Raw genomic sequence first — 26,311 nt, 5'->3', positions numbered from 1 at the left:
GGCCAGGCTTGACTTGTGAGAGTTTGGTCCAACAGGCTGTTGCTTGGAGCGGCCCGCTGGCCCATATACCCACCACAGCCCGGTTGGTCCGGCACGTTTTGAAGCACTTTTTTGGGTACGAAAATTTCTAGTTAGGTTAGGAGGTCGGATTTTTTACAGGGTAGCAAATCAAGAGATTGGACTTCACTGTTGGCGCCGCCTACAATGCAATCCCAATTAAGTTCGGCGGAAGGCAGCATTGTAAGGCACCGCATAAGCGCCTCACAATATATGGTCAGACGTTCGGGGCGTGTTTGCCCAGACCCGTTCTCCGGAGCCTTGAGGGGCTCACCTCGTCCTCTCCACTAACGCACCTCACTTTATACGCTATGATCCTCAACCTACAAAATAAAGAGCACTATGAAAAGAAGCGGCTCGCACATATCCCCAAGTTACAGCCCCGCTCCTGTGCCAGGTAAGTTCACTACGGGCTCACCATAGCCCGTGCTACTTGCCCCGCTCCTGTGCCAGGTAAGTCCACTACGGGCTCACCATAGCCCGTGCTACTTGCCCCGCTCCTGTGCCAGGTAAGTCCACTACGGGCTCACCATAGCCCATGCTACTTGGAACTTTTGTTCCGAGTAGCTGAATCTTTAACAGTAACATATCCCCGTTTTCTATATGTAGGTTGATTAGGTTAGGTTGGTGGAGGCGTTTCGGGCGTTTTAGTACCCCTTACTTCGTACGTTCTGCCAGAGGAAGAGACCGGTCTGCGACGTGACACGCCCGCCCCTATATTTACAGTCTGGGACAAAGCCTTAACCTTGGTTAAGGCTAAAGACTTGGTTAACGACTAATATCGACTAATATTTTAATTCTTAGTCAGGACAACTGAAACCCGTTTTGTCCAGGAAAGTATCCACGCGAGATACAAGGTCTAGACGATGCGAACCACGACTGGTAAAATGGCACCAATATTGATGTTACACTTAATATTCAGAAGCCTCAGCCGGATGAATTAAGAGAGGAAACCAGTAGAGGGATGATACGAGGCTCCGGAGGAAGGGTAAACATTTCAGCTTGACTCTTAAGCTGAGATGATGTCTAAGCCTTGGAGTACCCTCGGGCAGGCACAGCTCTTGCACCAGCACTCCACTAACCCACTTGCTTATAAATTCAAGTGCCTCTGGAGTACCATGAGTGTATTCCCTGAACTACAAACATTCATGCGGTTCATTCATGCTTCAACCACATGCTTATGCGTCCTCCTGCAAGACATATTTCGGTCATAATTGCCAAAAAAGTGCGTTATTCTTGGAAGAACTTACTTGCAGGCAGACGTGAGTGGATTGAAATTGAAATTGAAATAAGTTTATTGATGTAAAATACACACAAAGGTATGAGGTAGCTCAAGCTATTCTCACCCCGTTCAGTACATCGTGTTAATACATACATATACACACATCACAAACAATAAACATATTACCAAATTGAGTGGATGGTACCCAACAGACCGAAGTCCAACACAAACATTGACCCCTAATGCACACTTATGGTCAAGCTGGGAGCAACAAAATAGCATAAACATCTTAGTGATGTTTTCTGTTGATGATTTAGACTTCTTAGTGATGTTTTCTGTTGATGTGTTGGACTTCTTAGTGATGTTTTCTGTTGATGTTTTAGACTTCTTAGTGATGTTTTCTGTTGATGTTTTGGACTTCTTAGTGATGTTTTCTGTTGATGATTTAGACTTCTTACTGATGTTTTCTGTTGATGATTTAGACTTCTTAGTGATGTTTTCTGTTGATGATTTAGACTTCTTAGTAATGTTTTCTGTTGATGTTTTAGACTTTTTAGTGATGTTTTCTGTTGATGTGTTGGACTTCTTAGTGATGTTTTCTGTTGATGATTTAGACTTCTTAGTAATGTTTTCTGTTGATGTTTTAGACTTTTTAGTGATGTTTTCTGTTGATGTGTTGGACTTCTTAGTGATGTTTTAGACTTCTTAGTGATGTTTTCTGTTGATGTTTTGGACTTCTTAGTGATGTTTTCTGTTGATGTTTTAGACTTCTTAGTGATGTTTTCTGTTGATGTTTTGGACTTCTTAGTGATGTTTTCTGTTGATGTTTTAGACATCTTAGTGATGTTTTCTGTTGATGTTTTAGACTTCTTAGTGATGTTTTCTGTTGACTTTTTAGACTTTTAGTGATATTTTCTGTTGATGTTTTAGACTTCTTAGTGATATTTTCTGTTGATGTTTTAGACTTCTTAGTGATGTTTTTTGTTGATGATTTAGACTTCTTAGTGATGTTTTCTGTTGATGATTTAGACTTCTTTGTAATGTTTTCTGTTGATGTGTTGGACTTCTTAGTGATGTTTTCTGTTGATGATTTAGACTTCTTAGTGATGTTTTCTGTTGATGTTTTAGACTTCTTTGTAATGTTTTCTGTTGATGTTTTAGACATCTTAGTGATGTTTTCTGTTGACGTTTTAGACTTCTTAGTGATGTTTTCTGTTGACGTTTTAGACTTCTTAGTGATGTTTTCTGTTGACGTTTTAGACTTCTTAGTGATGTTTTCTCGATCGGGTGGACACCTGGGCGTCACATATGTTGGCTATAATGATTCAACATGCGGCCATGACTACAATGATACACTATTACCTTCCTGATGATGAACGATGTGTCCAGCGAGCCAGGGTGGTCCATCACCCTATGCTAATGTAAATTATGATTATATGAGCATGATAAATGGAGAGTATAGCTTCCGTATGTAATTATAGATTACAGCAGTGTTCACTAAGCTACTGCACAAAGGTAGGAGGCACGTATAACGTGGGGCTCTATGAGATGAAGTACTTAGTATATCACTTAACCTATACCTATTATAGGTATAGGTTAAGTAATAATTGTAATTACGAAGCAATAAGAGGCTTATCTTAGGATTCTAACAAGGTTAGGTAAGGTCGGTGTTTTCTATGAAGCTTTTTAAGGGTATCTATTATGTTTAGTATATCACCTATGCACGTAGTTAATAAGTCAATATTGACTATACGAATTTGCGAGAACGGGTTGGATTCTGTACATACGAAGCTCTGGTGTGTAATTATTTCTTATTTCTCCTTGTTTTATGTAATTTCTTTGGGAATACAAAATGCATAATGACGGATGACCTGCTGGTTGGTGCTAAAGGTCAACCATTAAAGGGAACGAGTCTACAAACTGTTTCTTAAAGCTGATCTTGTAAGGAATCTCTTTGAGTGTGTGGACCAACCGGGCTGTGGTGGGCCTGGGGGCCGCTCCAAGCAACAGCCTGGTGGACCAAGCTCTCACAAGTCAAGCCTGACCTCGGGCCGGGCTTGACGTACGAATACGTCAGGCTGCGAGCAGCCGCGTCCAACAGCCTGGTTGATCAGTGCAGCAACCAGGAGGCCTGGTCGACGACCGGGCCGCGGGGACGCTAAGCTCCGGAAGCACCTCGAGGTAACCTCAAGGTAAGGTCAAGGTAGCCTCTGACCCTGGGGTCATAGACTCAAATTACTACAGAATAAGCAATTGTTTAGTTGTTGTATTTATGCAACGCCAGTGATCAACATCTGATTTGTGAGGATGGAGAATACATCATTATTGTATTTAATTGTAGTTATGGTACTATATGGTACTATATGTTGTAGAAGTAGCCATAGTACTGGTAGTAGCGGTAGTAAGATAAAAGTGTAGCTCATAGTACTTTCTCATATGTTAACGATAATTTAGTGTCTTGAAAATAATACAATAATAATCTTTTAAAATTTATAAAATATCGTTAGAAGTCTGAGATTGATTAGTGGAGACTCCCAACTACCCCCTGCCAAACCACTTGAGCTGAACGGTAGAGCAATGGTATCGCTCCATGCAGGTCGGCGTTCAATCCCCGACCGTCCAAGTGGTTGGGCACCATTCCCTTCCCCACGTCCCATCCCAAATCCTTATATCCTGACCCATTCCAAGGGCTATATAGCCGTAATGCCTTGGCGATTTCCTCTGATAGATAGTATCTCTCTCTCTCTCTCTCTCTCTCTCTCTCTCTCTCTCTCTCTCTCCCTCTCTCTCTCTCTCTCTCTCTCTCTCTCTCTCTCTCTCTCTCTCTCTCTTCACCAAACATTCAAATGTAAAGGTGTACAGCTCCTATTCCCTTTTGGGGACGAAGCTGATATGAACATACCAATTGCTTCTTTGACCTTAAACGACCTGTATACCTAATACGACGTTCCTATCTTAATTGGCAGGGCGGCGCTGCATGCTGTCCACACACCACAATAGGCTGATCAACCTATTTTATTCTAAAAAAGGGCCCGAATAATATCATTTGACAAAATTGTAAAATTATTTTAACACCTAATTATCAAGTTGAGAGTAATTGGGTATTATGGTACATTGAGACGAATACTTGTAATTGTGAAGACCGTATGAGATGCTATAGTGACCGGATGTGTACATGTTGTGTCTACACAGAGGGCCACGTGTTGCACACTGTGCCACCATACACTCCGTGTTGCACACTGTGCCACCATACACTCCCCACGTGTTGCACACTGTGCCACCATACACTCCCCACGTGTTGCACACTGTGCCACCATACACTCCCACGTGTTGCACACTGTGCCACCATACACTCCCACGTGTTGCACACTGTGCCACCATACACTCCCCACGTGTTGCACACTGTGCCACCATACACTCCCACGTGTTGCACACTGTGCCACCATACACTCCCACGTGTTGCACACTGTGCCACCATTCACTCCCCACGTGTTGCACACTGTGCCACCATACACTCCCACGTGTTGCACACTGTGCCACCATACACTCCCACGTGTTGCACACTGTGCCACCATACACTCCCCACGTGTTGCACACTGTGCCACCATACACTCCCCACGTGTTGCACACTGTGCCACCATACACTCCCCACGTGTTGCACACTGTGCCACCATACACTCCCACGTGTTGCACACTGTGCCACCATACACTCCCCACGTGTTGCACACTGTGCCACCATACACTCCCACGTGTTGCACACTGTGCCACCATACACTCTCCACGTGTTGCACACTGTGCCACCATACACTCCCACGTGTTGCACACTGTGCCACCATACACTCCCACGTGTTGCACACTGTGCCACCATACACTCCCACGTGTTGCACACTGTGCCACCATACACTCCCACGTGTTGCACACTGTGCCACCATACACTCCCACGTGTTGCACACTGTGCCACCATACACTCCCCACGTGTTGCACACTGTGCCACCATACACTCCCCACGTGTTGCACACTGTGCCACCATACACTCCCCACGTGTTGCACACTGTGCCACCATACACTCCCCACGTGTTGCACACTGTGCCACCATACACTCCCCACGTGTTGCACACTGTGCCACCATACACTCCCCACGTGTTGCACACTGTGCCACCATACACTCCGTGTTGCACACTGTGCCACCATACACTCCGTGTTCCACACTGTGCCACCATTCACTCCCCACGTGTAGCGCCGAGTGAAAGGCATGAAACAAAAACACTACACCAGACCTACGTACGACGCCTCGTCTACTACGTGATCCATTCAACTATTCTTATGTTCACTTCTGGGTTTTCTCCGTCGTTTCTGGGACGTGTTTCTTGAAGTTTCGTTTACACTTGTTCAGAAATCATCATTCAGTGAACATGTTGGGGGTTGCTGACCACATGACTCTCTATGTTGGGTCTCAGTCCACCTGCTGTATCACCCTGTAGCCACTACACCTGCTGTATCACCCTGTAGCCACTACACCTTGTGTATCACCCTGTAGCCACTACACCTGCTGTATCACCCTGTAGCCACTACACCTGCTGTATCACCCTGTAGCCACTACACCTTGTGTATCACCCTGTAGCCACTACACCTTGTGTATCACCCTGTAGCCACTACACCTTGTGTATCCCCCTGTAGCCACTACACCTTGTGTATCACCCTGTAGCCACTACACCTTGTGTATCACCCTGTAGCCACTACACCTGCTGTATCACCCTGTAGCCACTACACCTTGTGTATCACCCTGTAGCCACTACACCTTGTGTATCACCCTGTAGCCACTACACCTTGTGTATCACCCTGTAGCCACTACACCTTGTGTATCACCCTGTAGCCACTACACCTTGTGTATCACCCTGTAGCCACTACACCTTGTGTATCACCCTGTAGCCACTACACCTTGTGTATCACCCTGTAGCCACTACACCTTGTGTATCACCCTGTAGCCACTACACCTGCTGTATCACCCTGTAGCCACTACACCTTGTGTATCACCCTGTAGCCACTACACCTTGTGTATCACCCTGTAGCCACTACACCTTGTGTATCACCCTGTAGCCACTACACCTTGTGTATCACCCTGTAGCCACTACACCTGCTGTATCACCCTGTAGCCACTACACCTTGTGTATCACCCTGTAGCCACTACACCTGATGTATCACCCTGTAGCCACTACACCTTGTGTATCACCCTGTAGCCACTACACCTGCTGTATCACCCTGTAGCCACTACACCTGCTGTATCACCCTGTAGCCACTACACCTTGTGTATGACCCTGTAGCCACTACACCTGCTGTATCACCCTGTAGCCACTACACCTTGTGTATCACCCTGTAGCCACTACACCTTGTGTATGACCCTGTAGCCACTACACCTGCTGTATCACCCTGTAGCCACTACACCTGCTGTATCACCCTGTAGCCACTACACCTGCTGTATCACCCTGTAGCCACTACACCTTGTGTATCACCCTGTAGCCACTACACCTTGTGTATCACCCTGTAGCCACTACACCTGCTGTATCACCCTGTAGCCACTACACCTGCTGTATCACCCTGTAGCCACTACACCTTGTGTATCACCCTGTAGCCACTACACCTTGTGTATCACCCTGTAGCCACTACACCTGCTGTATCACCCTGTAGCCACTACACCATGTGTATCACCCTGTAGCCACTACACCTTGTGTATCACCCTGTAGCCACTACACCTTGTGTATCACCCTGTAGCCACTACACCTTGTGTATCACCCTGTAGCCACTACACCTTGTGTATCACCCTGTAGCCACTACACCTTGTGTATCACCCTGTAGCCACTACACCTTGTGTATCACCCTGTAGCCACTACACCTTGTGTATCACCCTGTAGCCACTACACCTTGTGTATCACCCTGTAGCCACTACATCTTGTGTATCACCCTGTAGCCACTACACCTGCTGTATCACCCTGTAGCCACTACACCTTGTGTATCACCCTGTAGCCACTACATCTTGTTTATCACCCTGTAGCCACTACACCTTGTGTATCACCCTGTAGCCACTACACCTTGTGTATCACCCTGTAGCCACTACATCTTGTGTATCACCCTGTAGCCACTACACCATGTGTATCACCCTGTAGCCACTACACCTTGTGTATCACCCTGTAGCCACTACACCTTGTGTATCACCCTGTAGCCACTACATCTTGTGTATCACCCTGTAGCCACTACACCATGTGTATCACCCTGTAGCCACTACACCATGTGTATCACCCTGTAGCCACTACACCATGTGTATCACCCTGTAGCCACTACACCATGTGTATCACCCTGTAGCCACTACATCTTGTGTATCACCCTGTAGCCACTACACCTTGTGTATCACCCTGTAGCCACTACACCTTGTGTATCACCCTGTAGCCACTACATCTTGTGTATCACCCTGTAGCCACTACACCATGTGTATCACCCTGTAGCCACTACACCTGCTGTATCACCCTGTAGCCACTACACCTGCTGTATCACCCTGTAGCCACTACACCATGTGTATCACCCTGTAGCCACTACACCTGCTGTATCACCCTGTAGCCACTACACCATGTGTATCACCCTGTAGCCACTACACCATGTGTATCACCCTGTAGCCACTACACCATGTGTATCACCCTGTAGCCACTACACCATGTGTATCACCCTGTAGCCACTACACCATGTGTATCACCCTGTAGCCACTACACCATGTGTATCACCCTGTAGCCACTACATCTTGTGTATCACCCTGTAGCCACTACACCTTGTGTATCACCCTGTAGCCACTACACCTTGTGTATCACCCTGTAGCCACTACATCTTGTGTATCACCCTGTAGCCACTACACCTGCTGTATCACCCTGTAGCCACTACACCTGCTGTATCACCCTGTAGCCACTACACCTTGTGTATGACCCTGTAGCCACTACACCTGCTGTATCACCCTGTAGCCACTACACCTTGTGTATCACCCTGTAGCCACTACACCTTGTGTATGACCCTGTAGCCACTACACCTGCTGTATCACCCTGTAGCCACTACACCTGCTGTATCACCCTGTAGCCACTACACCTGCTGTATCACCCTGTAGCCACTACACCTTGTGTATCACCCTGTAGCCACTACACCTTGTGTATCACCCTGTAGCCACTACACCTGCTGTATCACCCTGTAGCCACTACACCTGCTGTATCACCCTGTAGCCACTACACCTTGTGTATCACCCTGTAGCCACTACACCTTGTGTATCACCCTGTAGCCACTACACCTGCTGTATCACCCTGTAGCCACTACACCATGTGTATCACCCTGTAGCCACTACACCTTGTGTATCACCCTGTAGCCACTACACCTTGTGTATCACCCTGTAGCCACTACACCTTGTGTATCACCCTGTAGCCACTACACCTTGTGTATCACCCTGTAGCCACTACACCTTGTGTATCACCCTGTAGCCACTACACCTTGTGTATCACCCTGTAGCCACTACACCTTGTGTATCACCCTGTAGCCACTACACCTTGTGTATCACCCTGTAGCCACTACATCTTGTGTATCACCCTGTAGCCACTACACCTGCTGTATCACCCTGTAGCCACTACACCTTGTGTATCACCCTGTAGCCACTACATCTTGTTTATCACCCTGTAGCCACTACACCTTGTGTATCACCCTGTAGCCACTACACCTTGTGTATCACCCTGTAGCCACTACATCTTGTGTATCACCCTGTAGCCACTACACCATGTGTATCACCCTGTAGCCACTACACCTTGTGTATCACCCTGTAGCCACTACATCTTGTGTATCACCCTGTAGCCACTACACCATGTGTATCACCCTGTAGCCACTACACCATGTGTATCACCCTGTAGCCACTACACCATGTGTATCACCCTGTAGCCACTACACCATGTGTATCACCCTGTAGCCACTACATCTTGTGTATCACCCTGTAGCCACTACACCTTGTGTATCACCCTGTAGCCACTACACCTTGTGTATCACCCTGTAGCCACTACATCTTGTGTATCACCCTGTAGCCACTACACCATGTGTATCACCCTGTAGCCACTACACCTGCTGTATCACCCTGTAGCCACTACACCTGCTGTATCACCCTGTAGCCACTACACCATGTGTATCACCCTGTAGCCACTACACCTGCTGTATCACCCTGTAGCCACTACACCATGTGTATCACCCTGTAGCCACTACACCATGTGTATCACCCTGTAGCCACTACACCATGTGTATCACCCTGTAGCCACTACACCTTGTGTATCACCCTGTAGCCACTACACCTTGTGTATCACCCTGTAGCCACTACACCTTGTGTATCACCCTGTAGCCACTACACCATGTGTATCACCCTGTAGCCACTACACCATGTGTATCACCCTGTAGCCACTACACCTTGTGTATCACCCTGTAGCCACTACACCATGTGTATCACCCTGTAGCCACTACACCATGTGTATCACCCTGTAGCCACTACACCTTGTGTATCACCCTGTAGCCACTACACCTTGTGTATCACCCTGTAGCCACTACACCTTGTGTATCACCCTGTAGCCACTACACCTTGTGTATCACCCTGTAGCCACTACACCATGTGTATCACCCTGTAGCCACTACACCATGTGTATCACCCTGTAGCCACTACACCATGTGTATCACCCTGTAGCCACTACACCTTGTGTATCACCCTGTAGCCACTACACCATGTGTATCACCCTGTAGCCACTACACCTTGTGTATCACCCTGTAGCCACTACACCATGTGTATCACCCTGTAGCCACTACACCATGTGTATCACCCTGTAGCCACTACACCATGTGTATCACCCTGTAGCCACTACACCATGTGTATCACCCTGTAGCCACTACACCTTGTGTATCACCCTGTAGCCACTACACCATGTGTATCACCCTGTAGCCACTACACCTTGTGTATCACCCTGTAGCCACTACACCTTGTGTATCACCCTGTAGCCACTACACCTTGTGTATCACCCTGTAGCCACTACACCTTGTGTATCACCCTGTAGCCACTACACCTTGTGTATCACCCTGTAGCCACTACACCTTGTGTATCACCCTGTAGCCACTACACCTTGTGTATCACCCTGTTGCCACTACACCTTGTGTATCACCCTGTAGCCACTACACCTTGTGTATCACCCTGTAGCCACTACACCTTGTGTATCACCCTGTAGCCACTACACCTTGTGTATCACCCTGTAGCCACTACACCTTGTGTATCACCCTGTAGCCACTACACCATGTGTATCACCCTGTAGCCACTACACCTTGTGTATCACCCTGTAGCCACTACACCTTGTGTATCACCCTGTAGCCACTACACCATGTGTATCACCCTGTAGCCACTACATCTTGTGTATCACCCTGTAGCCACTACACCTTGTGTATCACCCTGTAGCCACTACACCATGTGTATCACCCTGTAGCCACTACATCTTGTGTATCACCCTGTAGCCACTACACCATGTGTATCACCCTGTAGCCACTACATCTTGTGTATCACCCTGTAGCCACTACACCATGTGTATCACCCTGTAGCCACTACACCTTGTGTATCACCCTGTAGCCACTACACCTTGTGTATCACCCTGTAGCCACTACATCTTGTGTATCACCCTGTAGCCACTACATCTTGTGTATCACCCTGTAGCCACTACACCATGTGTATCACCCTGTAGCCACTACACCTTGTGTATCACCCTGTACCTGTACCCCCCCCCCCCCACACCTTTTTACAGTCCTTGGTGTAATTAAATATAAAACAAATGAATTATTTACCTGTAATTAGTATTTACACACAATGGCTTAGGCAAACAACTGCTCCATACGTAGGTATGGAGTACATAAGGTAGATAGGTAGGTAGGTAGGTAGGTAGGTAGGTAGGTAGGTAGGTAGGTAGGTAGGTAGATAGGTAGGTAGGTAGGTAGGTAGGTAGGTAGGTGGGTAGGTAGATAGGTAGGTAGGTAGGTAGGTAGGTAGGTAGGTAGGTAGGTAGGTGGGTAGGTAGGTAGGTAGGTAGATAGGTAGGTAGGTGGGTAGGTAGGTAGGTAGGTAGATAGGTAGGTAGGTAGGTAGGTAGGTGGGTAGGTAGGTAGGTAGGTAGGTAGGTAGATAGGTAGGTGGGTAGGTAGGTAGGTAGGTAGGTAGATAGGTAGGTAGGTAGGTAGGTAGGTAGGTAGGTAGGTAGGTAGGTAGGTAGATAGGTAGGTAGGTAGGTAGGTAGGTAGGTAGGTAGGTAGGTAGGTGGGTAGGTAGGTAGGTAGGTAGGTAGGTAGGTAGGTAGGTAGGTGGGTAGGTAGGTAGGTAGGTAGGTAGGTAGATAGGTAGGTGGGTAGGTAGGTAGGTAGGTAGGTAGATAGGTAGGTAGGTAGGTAGGTAGGTAGATAGGTAGGTAGGTAGGTAGGTAGGTAGGTAGATAGGTAGGTAGGTAGGTAGATAGGTAGGTAGGTAGGTAGGTAGGTAGGTAGGTAGGTAGGTAGGTGGGTAGGTAGGTAGGTAGGTAGGTAGGTAGGTAGGTAGATAGGTAGGTAGGTAGGTAGGTAGGTAGGTAGGTGGGTAGGTAGGTAGGTAGGTAGGTAGGTAGATAGGTAGGTGGGTAGGTAGGTAGGTAGGTAGATAGGTAGGTAGGTAGGTAGGTAGGTAGATAGGTAGGTAGGTAGGTAGGTAGGTAGGTAGGTAGGTAGGTAGATAGGTAGGTAGGTAGGTAGGTAGGTAGGTAGGTAGGTAGGTAGGTGGGTAGGTAGGTAGGTAGGTAGGTAGATAGGTAGGTAGGTAGGTAGGTAGGTAGGTAGGTAGGTGGGTGGGTAGGTAGGTAGGTAGGTAGGTAGGTAGGTGGGTAGGTAGGTAGGTAGGTAGGTAGGTAGGTAGGTAGGTGGGTAGGTAGGTAGGTAGGTAGGTAGGTAGGTAGGTAGGTAGGTGGGTGGGTAGGTAGGTAGGTAGGTAGGTAGGTAGGTGGGTAGGTAGGTAGGTAGGTAGGTAGGTAGGTAGGTAGGTGGGTAGGTAGGTAGGTAGGTAGGTAGGTAGGTAGGTGGGTGGGTAGGTAGGTAGGTAGGTAGGTAGGTGGGTAGGTAGGTAGGTAGGTAGGTAGGTAGGTAGGTAGGTGGGTAGGTAGGTAGGTAGGTAGGTAGGTAGGTAGGTAGGTAGGTAGGTAGGTGGGTGGGTAGGTAGGTAGGTAGGTAGGTAGGTGGGTAGGTGGGTAGGTAGGTAGGTAGGTAGGTAGGTAGGTAGGTAGATAGGTAGGTAGGTAGGTAGGTAGGTAGGTAGGTAGGTAGGTGGGTGGGTGGGTAGGTAGGTAGGTAGGTAGGTAGGTAGGTAGGTGGGTGGGTGGGTAGGTAGGTAGGTGGGTGGGTGGGTAGGTAGGTAGGTAGGTAGGTAGGTGGGTGGGTGGGTAGGTAGGTAGGTAGGTAGGTAGGTAGGTGGGTGGGTGGGTAGGTAGGTAGGTAGGTAGGTAGGTAGGTAGGTGGGTGGGTGGGTAGGTAGGTAGGTAGGTAGGTGGGTGGGTAGGTAGGTAGGTAGGTAGGTGGGTGGGTGGGTAGGTAGGTAGGTGGGTGGGTGGGTAGGTAGGTAGGTAGGTAGGTAGGTAGGTAGGTAGGTAGGTGGGTGGGTGGGTAGGTAGGTAGGTAGGTAGGTAGGTGGGTGGGTAGGTAGGTAGGTAGGTAGGTAGGTGGGTGGGTGGGTAGGTAGGTAGGTAGGTAGGTAGGTAGGTAGGTGGGTGGGTGGGTAGGTAGGTAGGTAGGTAGGTAGGTGGGTGGGTAGGTAGGTAGGTAGGTAGGTAGGTGGGTGGGTGGGTAGGTAGGTAGGTAGGTAGGTAGGTAGGTAGGTGGGTGGGTGGGTAGGTAGGTAGGTAGGTAGGTAGGTGGGTGGGTAGGTAGGTAGGTAGGTAGGTAGGTAGGTGGGTGGGTAGGTAGGTAGGTAGGTAGGTAGGTAGGTAGGTGGGTGGGTGGGTAGGTAGGTAGGTAGGTAGGTAGGTAGGTAGGTAGGTGGGTGGGTGGGTAGGTAGGTAGGTAGGTAGGTAGGTAGGTAGGTAGGTAGGTGGGTGGGTGGGTAGGTAGGTAGGTAGGTAGGTAGGTAGGTAGGTAGGTGGGTGGGTGGGTAGGTAGGTAGGTAGGTAGGTAGGTAGGTAGGTAGGTAGGTAGGTAGGTAGGTGGGTGGGTAGGTAGGTAGGTAGGTAGGTAGGTAGGTAGGTAGGTGGGTGGGTGGGTAGGTAGGTAGGTAGGTAGGTAGGTAGGTAGGTGGGTGGGTGGGTAGGTAGGTAGGTAGGTAGGTAGGTAGGTAGGTAGGTAGGTAGGTAGGTAGGTAGGTATTAGGTACATAACCCGCCTTAACAAAGCCTTTAAACCAAACAACGTCTGCCGTTGTTGAGGCCCGGGATGTATACCGTTATCGCTGTATACCGGTGTATAATGACCGTTAGTTAATAAGAGTCACCTGGAACACCTACTGTATAGTGAACCCCTGTTATTGTAGGTTCAATTGGCTACCGTTGTTACTATGTCGTTATAGTAAACATTGGGTAATTAGGACACCTGATGCAATGGACCCGAGACACAACTTGCAATGTGGCATACGACACATACATGCGACTTAATATGTGTCCACGACACATATTAACTCGCTCTCACCACCTGACGAGTGTATAATTTAAGAGTTCTTGTGCCCTGCCCCTAAAACCCAAGCTTACGAACCTACACTACCCACTTAACCCATCGAGACTAACGAGGCTAATTTGTCCAAAGCGCACATATTGGTCAGTTAGCAACCCCCTCTTAACACCCTGACGTTGGACGGTGACATGTGTAGCGTATATATATGTGTGGTGTCCCATCCCAGGAGACCAGAGAGAACACCTACGAGACACCAACTAGGGCTTGTTAGTAGCCACGTCCAACAGCCTGGTTGACCAAACGGTCCACCAGGAGTGGATGAGCCTTGGGTCCGTGTGGTGGATGAGCCCTGGGTCCGTGTGGTGGATGAGCCCTGGGTCCGTGTGGTGGATGAGCCTTGGGTCCGTGTGGTGGATGAGCCCTGGGTCCGTGTGGTGGATGAGCCTTGGGTCCGTGTGGTGGATGAGCCCTGGGTCCGTGTGGTGGATGAGCAAGATATCAGTAGTCCAGGTGTGATAACATTCACCCAATTCGATCATTTTTTCCCCCTTAACCAGTTGTTAGCATTTCGATAGCGGGGTAGATGTCCGTGGAAATATATTGCAATCGTCTCGTTGCAACATTAAAGTTGCCGGTTGAACCAACGAAAGTGCACGACACAAATTACCATATAGAAGATAACAAACTATGAATTTGCGACACGTGGACGGTTTGTGGGTACCATTAGCGGTAAATGGTCGAGGGTCATCGTGCTTCTGGCAGGGGGGGTCAACGGTCACATCCGGTAGTTGCCGGATTTGAAACATCTTCCTTCATTTAAATTTGAAGACCAATTAAAATACCTTTAGTTTTCTTATCTAGTAATGAACAAATGAGTATATCTAGACGCCCTGTTTACCAATCCATAATTCACAAAAACAGGAACTTTTATGCCCGCTTGTTAACGGTCCGGTGGTCGTTCAGGTGGAAGATGTTTTGGCGCCAATTATGTTCGCGTCACGTAACCTCTTGTTCAGTCTTAGAGCCTAAACTCTCAGCTCTAATTATTAACGTCGTTAAATGTGGAACATGTTTTATTGTGCTCTATTTAGCGGTCATTCTAATATTTTATGCAGGAAATTAAATGTGAATGCAAGCTCAGCATTCTGTCAAAAAGTTAATGGTCAACAATTCCGTGCAACAAGGTGACTCAAGCAGGTAGTCGGGCTGTTGTCCTTGTTGCGCAGGTGTTGCAACGGTCGTCAAGCTGCTCCACATGTTGCGCAGGTGTTGCAACGGTCGTCAAGCTGCTCCACATGTTGCGCAGGTGTTGCGACGGTCGCCAAGCTGCTCCACATGTTGCGCAGGTGTTGCAACGGTCGTCAAGCTGCTCCACATGTTGCGCAGGTGTTGCGACGGTCGTCAAGCTGTTCCACATGTTGCGCAGGTGTTGCGACGGTCGTCAAGCTGCTCCACATGTTGCGCAGGTGTTGCGACGGTCGTCAAGCTGCTCCACATGTTGCGCAGGTGTTGCGACGGTCGTCAAGCTGCTCCACATGTTGCGCAGGTGTTGCAACGGTCGTCAAGCTGCTCCACATGTTGCGCAGGTGTTGCGACGGTCGTCAAGGTGCTCCACATGTTGCGCAGGTGTTGCAACGGTCGTCAAGCTGCTCCACATGTTGCGCAGGTGTTGCGACGGTCGTCAAGCTGCTCCACATGTTGCGCAGGTGTTGCAACGGTCGTCAAGCTGCTCCACATGTTGCGCAGGTGTTGCAACGGTCGTCAAGCTGCTCCACATGTTGCGCAGGTGTTGCGACGGTCGTCAAGCTGTTCCACATGTTGCGCAGGTGTTGCAACGGTCGTCAAGCTGCTCCACATGTTGCGCAGGTGTTGCAACGGTCGTCAAGCTGCTCCACATGTTGCGCAGGTGTTGCGACGGTCGTCAAGCTGCTCCACATGTTGCGCAGGTGTTGCGACGGTCGTCAAGCTGTTCCACATGTTGCGCAGGTGTTGCAATGGTCGCCAAGCTGCTCCACATGTTGCGCAGGTGTTGCAACGGTCATCAAGCTGCTCCACATGTTGCGCAGGTGTTGCGACGGTCGTCAAGCTGCTCCACATGTTGCGCAGGTGTTGCGACGGTCGTCAAGCTGCTCCACATGTTGCGCAGGTGTTGCGACGGTCGTCAAGCTGCTCCACATGTTGCGCAGGTGTTGCGACGGTCGTCAAGCTGCTCCACATGTTGCGCAGGTGTTGCGACGGTCGTCAAGCTGCTCCACATGTTGCGCAGGTGTTGCGACGGTCGTCAAGCTGCTCCACATGTTGCGCAGGTGTTGTGGGAGAGACGTTGGATGTTGGTGCCCCCACTGCCACAGTATACCCGCCTGGTACACTGACAGTATACCCGCCTGGTACACTGACAGTATACCCGCCTTTTACACTGACAGTATACCCACCTAGTACACTGACAGTATACCCGCCTGGTACACTGACAGTATACCCGCCTGGTACACTGACAGTATACCCGCCTGGTACACTGACAGTATACCCACCTGGTACACTGACAGTATACCCGCCTGGTACACTGACAGTATACCCGCCTGGTACACTGACAGTATACCCGCCTGGTACACTGACAGTATACCCGCCTGGTACACTGACAGTATACCCGCCTGGTACACTGACAGTATACCCACCTGGTACACTGACAGTATACCCGCCTGGTACACTGACAGTATACCCACCTGGTACACTGACAGTATACCCGCCTGGTACACTGACAGTATACCCACCTGGTACACTGACAGTATACCCGCCTGGTACACTGACAGTATACCCACCTGGTACACTGACAGTATACCCACATGGTACACTGACAGTATACCCGCCTGGTACACTGACAGTATACCCGCCTGGTACACTGACAGTATACCCACCTGGTACACTGATAGTATACCCGCCTGGTACACTGACAGTATACCCACCTGGTACACTAACAGTATACCCACCTGGTACACTGACAGTATACCCGCCTGGTACACTGACAGTATACCCGCCTGGTACACTGACAGTATACCCGCCTGGTACACTGACAGTATACCCACCTGGTACACTGACAGTATACTCGCCTGGTACACTGACAGTATACCCGCCTGGTACACTGACAGTATACCCACCTGGTACACTGACAGTATACCCGCCTGGTACACTGACAGTATACCCGCCTGGTACACTGACAGTATACCCGACTGGTACACTGACAGTATACCCGCCTGGTACACTGACAGTATACCCACCTAGTACACTGACAGTATACCCGCCTGGTACACTAGTGATTACACAAATTGTGAATGCATGGGGGAAGATGGCGGCGTGGAGGCTGAGTGCTCACGGACCACGACAAATAATCCTCCACTTCAGAGTTACTTTTCAAAACACAGTCATTACTTCAACATTATGGGAGGTCAGAGCACTTTTTTGTTGTACGAGTATTGGGAAATATGCGTTAATGCGTCGGAGGCCTGAAGTGTGGCGCACTTACACCACTTACAATTTGGTCGTGATAATGGGAATTTTGGAGAGGGGGGGAGGGAGGGAGGGGGTCGGAGAATATATGTTAAGAGGATTATAATTAAGTTCACGATAGGAAGATCATGACACGTTAATCTCTTGTGTTGTGCCGGCGCCTATCTTCACATCACTAGTGATAGTGGCCGTGTTATTCAACCAAACCGAAAGCAGAGAGCAAAGCACAGGTAAATACAAGGCAGAGAGTTACTCCAGACCAGCAGTAACACGAGGTAACCTCGTAGTGACGCGGTCACTCCGGTTAGATAACCATACTTTTATGGGAGTCAAACTTGCAGGAATTTGTACATTAGTTGATTGACAGTTGAGAGGCGGGACCAAAGAGTCAGAGCTCAACCCCCGCAAGCACAACTAGATGAGTACTTGAGACATCCTGCTACTTGTGCATTCTGATAAGGACCCAACTCCCACTAATTTAAGTACCCCAGCTAGTTATAGTTCAATATATTACGTACACCAATCACAGGCTAAGACAAAATATATGGTAATTGTAGGCCCAATCTCCAAGACACACGACCCTCTTAATTACATTAAGGCCTATACTAACTGTAGGCTGTCATTTCTGGAGGATGAGACGGAGGAACTATATAGACCCTAAAGATTCCACAAATGAAAATTCTACAAACAAAATTTCGCTGGTAGCCCCTTTAACCTCTATATCCCCCCCCCCACAGGACGTGATAATCACCCCTTCTACGCACTTCTCCTGCCTCTCCCTCCTACAGGATACCCACCAGGGGCTTCCTGCCTCCACCACACAGCTCCTGCGGCCCTGACGGTTGCTGCCTCGCCCCTCATCCCTGAAGGTCTTCCCTGCCTCCAGCTCACTTTACAAGCGGCGAGGGTTGCCCTCATACCACTGGTAATGTGTAATGGTCCTCGGCAGTTCAGTTCGATGACTCAAACTTCAAGTATTAAACGTGTGTGGTTTACGACTCCAGCACTCTAATTAACACGACATTTAGTTCCATTCTAGTGAGCAAGAGCCGCGCCTGAGGACACGGGCAGCAGGTAGATGATAAAGAATGATAAATATTAGAGAAGGAAAGTAGCATCACAAGTAGCACACAATGTTAAGAGAGTGTGTGGTAATACAGTACTGTAGTTATGGAGGAGAATAAGGCAGAATACATTAGTTACAGCCTCGTGACTGTTCAAGAAGCAGACTGACCAGCTCATAAATTAGTTTATGTGAGAGTACAGTATTAGTGCGTGTACTCTATGTTACACACTCTATACCAGCAACCCGTTCTCGCACTTTCTTATAGTCAATATTGACTTATTAAATACGTGCATATGTGACATGCTAAACATACTAGTTTACCTTGAAAAGCTTCAAAGACAACACCGATCTTACCTAACCTTCTTAGTATGTTAAGATAAGCATCTTATTGCTTCGTAATTACAATTATTACTTAACCTATACTTATTATAGGTTAAGTAATAATTAATTACTTAACCTATACCTATTATTACTTAACCTATACCTATACCTATAACCTATACCTATACCTATTATTACTTAACCTATACCTATTATAGGTTAAGTAATAATTGTAATTACGAAGCAATAAGATGCTTATCTTAACATACTAAGAAGGTTAGGTAAGATCGATGTTTTCTATGAAGCTTTTCAAGGTAAACTAGTATGTTTAGTATGTCACATATGCACATATTTAATAAGTCAATATTGACTATACGAAAGTGCGAGAACGGGTTGATACCAGAGTACCAGTGTGTGTACGTGCTTGAATACCCTTACGTAATTGCACTACTCATCTAGTGTGCTTTCAAGGGTTGAGCCTCAGCTCTTTGGCTCTGCTTCTCAACCTTCCATGGAGAGGGATGCAGGTTCCAGGGCTGCTTGTGTCTGTCAAGTCGACATCAGAAGCGGCGATAAAGGCTGCCTCCACCACTTCACGTCTCGCCCAATAAATCAATGCCATTTATTAACTACTAATTTCACCGTGGCTCATTCGATTACTTAATATTCCAATGTTTGTGTGTTATGCTGTGTTGTTCATGCAAATTGTCTGTTCTTGTCTCTGAGGTACTCTGAGAGAGAACTCTATCAACATCAGAGGCCCGAGACTGTTCAACACGCTTCCACTACACATAAGAGGCATAACTGGCAAACCCCTCACAGTGTTCAAGAGAGAACTGGATAAGCACCTCCAAAGGATACCTGATCAACCAGGCTGTGACTCATACGTCAGGCTGCGAGCAGCCGCGTCTAACAGCCTGGTTGATCAGTCCAGCAACCAGGAGGCCTGGTCGACGACCGGGCCAGGGGACACTAAGCCCCGGAAGCACCTCAAGGTAGCCTCAAGGTAGCCTTGTCTACCACCTCTATTTCCATGTGTATTTTAAATGGTGATTCGTGTCTCTGTTGTTCTCTCTCTCTGCTAGTGATGCGGGGTTTAATTATCTCGGCATTTCTTTTACTTGTTCCTCTCAACTTTCAAACCCTCCTGCGATACAACTTTTGATTATTTCCAGTATTGTTTTCTTTAATTATGTGTATTTATTATTTATATTTACTATTTGTGTGCAGGATCGATTTGTTAGCTCTTGGGCCCTGCCTTTCTAATTGTTGCTTGTTTATTTGCTGACTCCTGACCTAATTTTTCTCTATCATACCTGCTACATATATTTCTCCCTCCCTCTCTCACACACACAAAGGAGGAGGGAGATGGGGGACATGATACAGACGTATAAAATACTTAAAAGGGATTGACAAGGTGGAAGCAGCTATAATGTTTACAATGAATAACAACAGAACAAGGGGGCACGGATGGAAGCTTGAGACTCAGATGTGTCATAGATATGTTAGATAGTTTTAATTTAGCGTGAGGGTAATGAGTAAATGGAATCACCAAAAGGAGCAGATTGTAGAGGCTAACTCCATCCATAACTTTAAAAGTAGGTATGGTAGGGAAACAGGTCAAGAAACAGGAGTCATTGCATTAGACAACCAAAGGCTAGAAAAGCGGGGTCCAAGAGCTAGAGCTCGATCCTGCAGGCACAAATAGGGTGAGTACACACCCACACTCCAAAGATGCCGGCCACGTGTGTGTGCTTGCATGCGTGCGTGTCTGCCAATTTCTTGCCGAATTACTACAAATCACACCCTTTTTTTTCTATTGCCGCGTGGGAACACAACACGGGACGGCATTCCTCCGTCTCTCTTTCCTCTCCCTCTCCTTCTCCCTCTCCCCTCCCTCTCTCCCTCTCCCTCTCTCCCTCCCTCATCTTGTTACACCTAAAGTCCTCACTCTTGCCATCCATTTCCTGTTTACCAGGTTTAGGCCTGACCAATGAAGCAATCAACCCTCATCCTCCCCCACCTACCCTACACGTCCTGCCCCCCAGTCCTCTCCTCTGCCGCCCGTCTGCTTCTCCATCCCCACTGTCTTCTGTCAACCATTGATTGATGAAGATTAAGACACCCTCGAGGTGGCACGGGCACGAATAGCCCCGTAATATTGTCAACATTCCCGCCAGCTACATATATTACCCTTCCCCCTCCCCACCACCACAATGGAGAAGCCCCCCTCCCTCCTTCCTGGAGCCCCCCCCCCCCTCCCCCTCCTCTTGCTTCCTCCCATTGCTTCATCTCTGCCAATTGCAGCAGCTCATGCGACCTGTTCTTGTGCCTGTTCTTTCTCCGCATCTTCTGTCTGTTCTCTCTCCCTCCTTTCCTTCTTCTCCTCCTCCTCCTCTTCCCAATTACTACCACTTGTTATCGATACTTTTTTCAATTCGTATTCATATTCACAATTCCCCTTCTGCTTAACCCTACATTTTGTTTTCCCTTATCTTTTTCTCTCTGTGTTTCCCTTTCTGCACTCCTTCCTCCTTCGTTCCCTCCTGTTTCATGCATCTCCTCGCTACCCACCCAGAGGTACACCTGCTCTGCCTATTATGTGCACAGCAACTTTTCCACTACCTTCACAGGATGGGTATGGGGTCCAGTACCACCCACAGGATGAGTATGGGATGCATAACAAATGAACTAAATTACCCACCTTCCTTCCTTGGGCAAATGCGGCTACATATCACCTCCTAATTACCTTCCTCTCACCCTCTCACCTGACTTGCCTCTCACTCCCCCTCCCCCACAACATTCACCTAGTACTCTTTCCCTCCCTTCCTCTCTCCTCTCCCAATCTCTTGGATCCTAGCGCCTTACCCTCGGCTTCCTCTCCCCCGTTAAGGTAAGCCATCCCTACCTTTACCTCTCCCTTACAGACTCCACGCCTCCGAAGACGACCCCCGACACTATAGGAGAAATTTGAGAAGAGATTTCCTGGGGTGTGAAAGAGGCTGAGAGGCTCTGTACCAAGGAGGGTGCGTAGAGGGGGTATGGGGTGATTTAAGGCAAGGGTTAAAGGCAAGACAAAGAGGGTTAAGGGTGGGGGGTTGATTGAGGTAAGATCTTGGGTAAGGAGGGGAAGAGTGAGAGGTAAGAGATTGACAAGAGGGTTGACGAGATAAGCTACCATGTATCTACATCTTGTATTATGTATTTTGTGAGATCTCACAAAGCTGTTTAATAACACTTATGAGATCTTGAAGCCGTCATGATTGACGAAAGATATACAGGTTTCGTAAATGTATAAATACCTGATGAATCCTGACGTGGTGTGTAGGTGTGTGGAGGACACGTTATCACTGTGGAGAAGAGCCGCCAGTGACTAAACTGAACACTGCGTCAGCACAACACTTGACACAGCAGAAGCGGTTGTGCACCCCTCATCACTGATACAGTCACGCTGAGCCCTAGTCAACACCCATCCACCCACACACAAGTCTGAGTGAGAGGAGACAATATACGCGTGCCAGCCTATACACGGCTCCCTTCAGTGCTCTGTATTTTCTTCTCTGAAGCTAAGGGACCGCACTAATTAAACTAGGGATTGATTATATATATGTATATATATATGTATAATTATACATCTCGACGGTGTAATACAACCACCACCAACAACGTTAACCACAACCACAACCACCACTACCAGCCCTAGGACCAACCACAACAGCAGCATCAACCACCACCACCACCATCACCAGCAGCCAGGCAAGCCAGCGATAGTTAGCAGGGGGTACAACCCGTGATGGCTGGATAATTGGCGATGAGTTAGGTAGTTAGCAGAGGGTGAGGAGGCAAGAAGTTGAATTACGAAGGAACACGAGGCTGACAGTGGCCCTCTGATGTAGGGGACTGTTGATGACCAGAGTGAGAGAGAGAGACAGAGAGACAGAGAGAGAGAGAGAGAGAGAGAGAGAGAGAGAGAGAGAGAGAGAGAGAGAGAGAGAGAGAGAGAGAGAGAGAGAGAGAGAGAGAGAGAGAGAGAGAGAAAGAGAGAGAGAAAGAGAGAGAGAGAGAGAGAGAGAGAGAGAGAGAGAGAGAGAGAGAGAGAGAGAGAGAGAGAGAGAGACAGAGAGAGAGAGACAGAGAGAGAGAGAGAGAGACAGAGAGAGAGAGAGAGAGAGAGAGACAGAGAGAGAGAGACAGAGAGAGAGAGACAGAGAGAGAGAGAGACAGAGAGAGAGAGAGACACAGAGATGAAATATCTTTGTTATTGCAAGAGTGTAGACTGGAGAGATATTAGTTAAACTGTGTTAACACTTAAGTAGGCTCGGGTAACGTTACATAAGCCGTGTGTGGACTGGGTCAAACATGTGTGTCTCGGAGGGGATACAGATGCGCAGGCCCTCAGAGGTGCTACCATCACACACACACAAGACCTTACTTTATCAAGAACGTCCGTATCATTACACGTTGAGATGTAAGTTTCTTCCTACTGTTGTTACCTAGCAGTAAAATAGGTACCTGGGTGTTAGTCAGCTGTCACGGGCTGCTTCCTGGGGGTGGAGACCAGGTCGAAGACCAGGCCGCGGGGACACTAAAAAAAAAGCCCCGAAATCATCTCAAGATAATCTCAAGATAATCTAATCACACACTCAGACCTTGACAAAGCACTCAGGAGAGTGCGAAATACTTGGTGTAAATTCCTTACATAAATTTCACAATACACAATTGTGGGTTTTATCTAAACTAAACCGGCTTAATATCTTATTATTATTATTATTAATATAATGGAGTTAACAAGGTCTATTCATTTGACTTTCTTTCCGTGAGAAGCATTGTAAAGAATGACTTTGAGGAAAATATAATGATATTTATGAACTTGGAAAACTCATATGACAGTTAATCAAAGACTTTAGCGTGATAATCATTAATAGAGTTGACTGAATTCTGTAAGATGTTCTAGAGTGAAACATTTCTTCAATGGAAGACGAGTATGTGTTAATGATGTAATGAGTGACAGGTTTGATGCTAAGGCAGGTGTTTGGGCTCTGTATGTCTGTGTGTGCAGGTGTTTGGGCTCTATATGTCTGTGTGAGCAGGTGTTTGGGCTCTGTATGTCTGTGTGTGCAGGTGTTTGGGCTCTGTATGTGTGTGTGTGCAGGTGTTTGAGCTCTGTATGTCTGTGTGTGTGCAGATGTTTGGGCTCTGTATGTGTGTGTGCAGGTGTTTGGGCTCTGTATGTCTGTGTGTGCAGGTGTTTGGGCTCTGTATGTCTGTGTGTGCAGGTGTTTGGGCTCTGTATGTGCAGGTGTTTGGCCTCTGTATGTCTATGTGTGCAGGTGTTTGGGCTCTGTATGTCTGTGTGTGCAGGTGTTTGGGCTCTGTATGTCTGTGTGTGCAGGTGTTTGAGCTCTGTATGTCTGTGTGTGTGCAGATGTTTGGGCTCTGTATGTGTGTGTGCAGGTGTTTGGGCTCTGTATGTCTGTGTGTGCAGGTGTTTGGGCTCTGTATGTCTGTGTGTGCAGGTGTTTGGGCTCTGTATGTCTGTGTGTGCAGGTGTTTGGCCTCTGTATGTCTATGTGTGCAGGTGTTTGGGCTCTGTATGTCTGTGTGTGCAGGTGTTTGGGCTCTGCATGTCTGTGTGTGCAGGTGTTTGGGCTCTGTATGTGTGTGTGCAGGTGTTTGGCCTCTGCATGTCTGTGTGTAAAGGTGTTTGGGCTCTGTATGTGTGTGTGCAGGTGTTTGGGCTCTGTATGTGTGTGTGCAGGTGTTTGGCCTCTGTATGTCTGTGTGTGAAGGTGTTTGACCTCTGTATGTCTGTATGTGCAGGTGTGTGGCCTCTGTATGTCTGTATGTGCAGGTGTGTGGCCTCTGTATGTCTGTATGTGCAGGTATGTGGCCTCTGTATGTCTGTATGTGCAGGTGTGTGGCCTCTGTGTGTGCAGGTGTGTGGCAGGGTTGTGTGATGTCACTCTGGGAATACAACACGTTGACTGTGTTTGTTTATACAAAGTTTAGAATTGGATGAGACGAGGAGAGAAGGACAGTGACTGGAACACGAAACCCGACACAAAAAGTAAATTGTGGATCAACAGGGTTGTCCGACAGTGTCAGACGAGGCCGAGGAGTAGACGGGAAAAATGAAGACTTCGGTCACTGGTACTGTATACCTTGAGCATGTGTGGTGGAGAATAAAGCAAGACATCAAAAATGCCATGGAGAGATGTGGAGTGAAAAATGTTAATAAAACACGAGGTAAAGAAGTGCACAGAGATGGTTTGGCCACCGTGTTAAATGAGTGGATTAGGATTAGTGAAGCGAGTGTGTTTTAGTGAGTTTGAGGATAAGAGAGCAAGGCCGAGTGGGGGAGGGGGGGGGTGAGGAAGCGAGGAGTGTAGACACCTGCACACACAGACATACAGAGCCCAAACACCTGCACACACAGACATACAGAGCCCAAACACCTGCACACACAGACATACAGAGCCCAAACACCTGCACACACAGACATACAGAGCCCAAACACCTGCCTTAGCATCAAACTTGTCTATATTCCCTTTTCCCTCTTTTATCCTGCCTGATGCCTGCCCGTCCCACGAAGATAGGAAAGAGAGTAATAAGACAATAACCAACAAATCTGCAACAGACCAACTGGCCCATTCCAGGCAGCACCTTATACCTCTTACGACCGGACATATGGTGAGTGGAGGCAGCGGGCGGACGTAAGAGGTGGACGTATTAGGGAACCAGAGTGTGGTATACCTGGACGGGCCAGACTCAGCCAGGGCGCCTCCATATCCAGTGTGGGAGACGCCTGATGGAGCCGTGATACCGCAAGCCTCCGGTGATGGCGACTCTCTCTCTCTCCATACTTCTCTTTCCGGGCGTGTGTGTGTCACTTTGTGTTCGTATACCTCTGTGTGTCTTGATGTGTATCTGGACATGTTGGCGCGTGTCCCCTCGCCGCCAGGGTGCGCCTGTAGGAGACATCCACAGGTTTCCCGGTGTTTCCAAACACCGGGAAACAATTCCAGGTGTTTGGTATTGTCATTAAGCCTAGAGACACCCTTTAGGGGTGTGTCATTGTCTCTGATATTGGAGCTACGTTCCAGGTGTGTATCACTGTATACCTGAAGCAACCTTCCAGGTGTGTATCACTGTATACCTGGAGCCATCTTCCAGGTGTGTATCACTGTATACCTGGAGCCATCATCCAGGTGTGTATCACTGTATACCTGGAGCCATCTTCCATCTTCCAGGTGTTTATCACTGTATACCTGGAGCCATCTTCCAGGTGTGTATCACTGTATACCTGGAGCCATCTTCCAGGTGTGTATCACTGTATACCTGGAGCCATCTTCCAGGTGTGTATCACTGTATACCTGAAGCAACCTTCCAGGTGTGTATCACTGTATACCTGGAGCCATCTTCCAGGTGTGTATCACTGTATACCT

The 26,311-nt window shown here is 48.0% G+C and overlaps 1 protein-coding gene across 1 annotated transcript; it reads right to left on the bottom strand.

Moving 5' to 3' along the window:
- Positions 1–857: 857 nt before the first annotated feature.
- Positions 858–25,801, bottom strand: LOC138363233 (uncharacterized). The gene is made up of 4 exons (XM_069322239.1): positions 25,772–25,801; positions 2,171–2,594; positions 1,494–1,944; positions 858–936 (listed from the first exon to the last, which is right to left on the bottom strand). The coding sequence occupies exons 1-4, from the start codon at positions 25,799–25,801 to the stop codon at positions 858–860; spliced, it is 984 nt and encodes a 327-aa protein (XP_069178340.1).
- Positions 25,802–26,311: the final 510 nt, after the last annotated feature.

Source organism: Procambarus clarkii, chromosome 10 (genome assembly GCF_040958095.1).
Source record: "Procambarus clarkii isolate CNS0578487 chromosome 10, FALCON_Pclarkii_2.0, whole genome shotgun sequence".
Lineage (NCBI taxonomy): Eukaryota > Metazoa > Arthropoda > Malacostraca > Decapoda > Cambaridae > Procambarus > Procambarus clarkii.
This window is presented reverse-complemented; position numbering and strand designations above follow the sequence as displayed.

Bases quoted from the DNA above. Each gene is read 5' to 3' on its own strand.
- LOC138363233 (XM_069322239.1), bottom strand. From the start codon at position 25,801: ATGTCCAGATACACATCAAGACACACAGAG. The intron at 1,945-2,170 runs GTCAACAGAAAA...ACACATCAACAG, and splicing joins TATCACTAAAAGTCTAAAAA to AAAACATCACTAAAAAGTCT. The intron at 937-1,493 runs GTCTGTTGGGTA...CCATTTTACCAG, and splicing joins AATGTTTGTGTTGGACTTCG to TCGTGGTTCGCATCGTCTAG.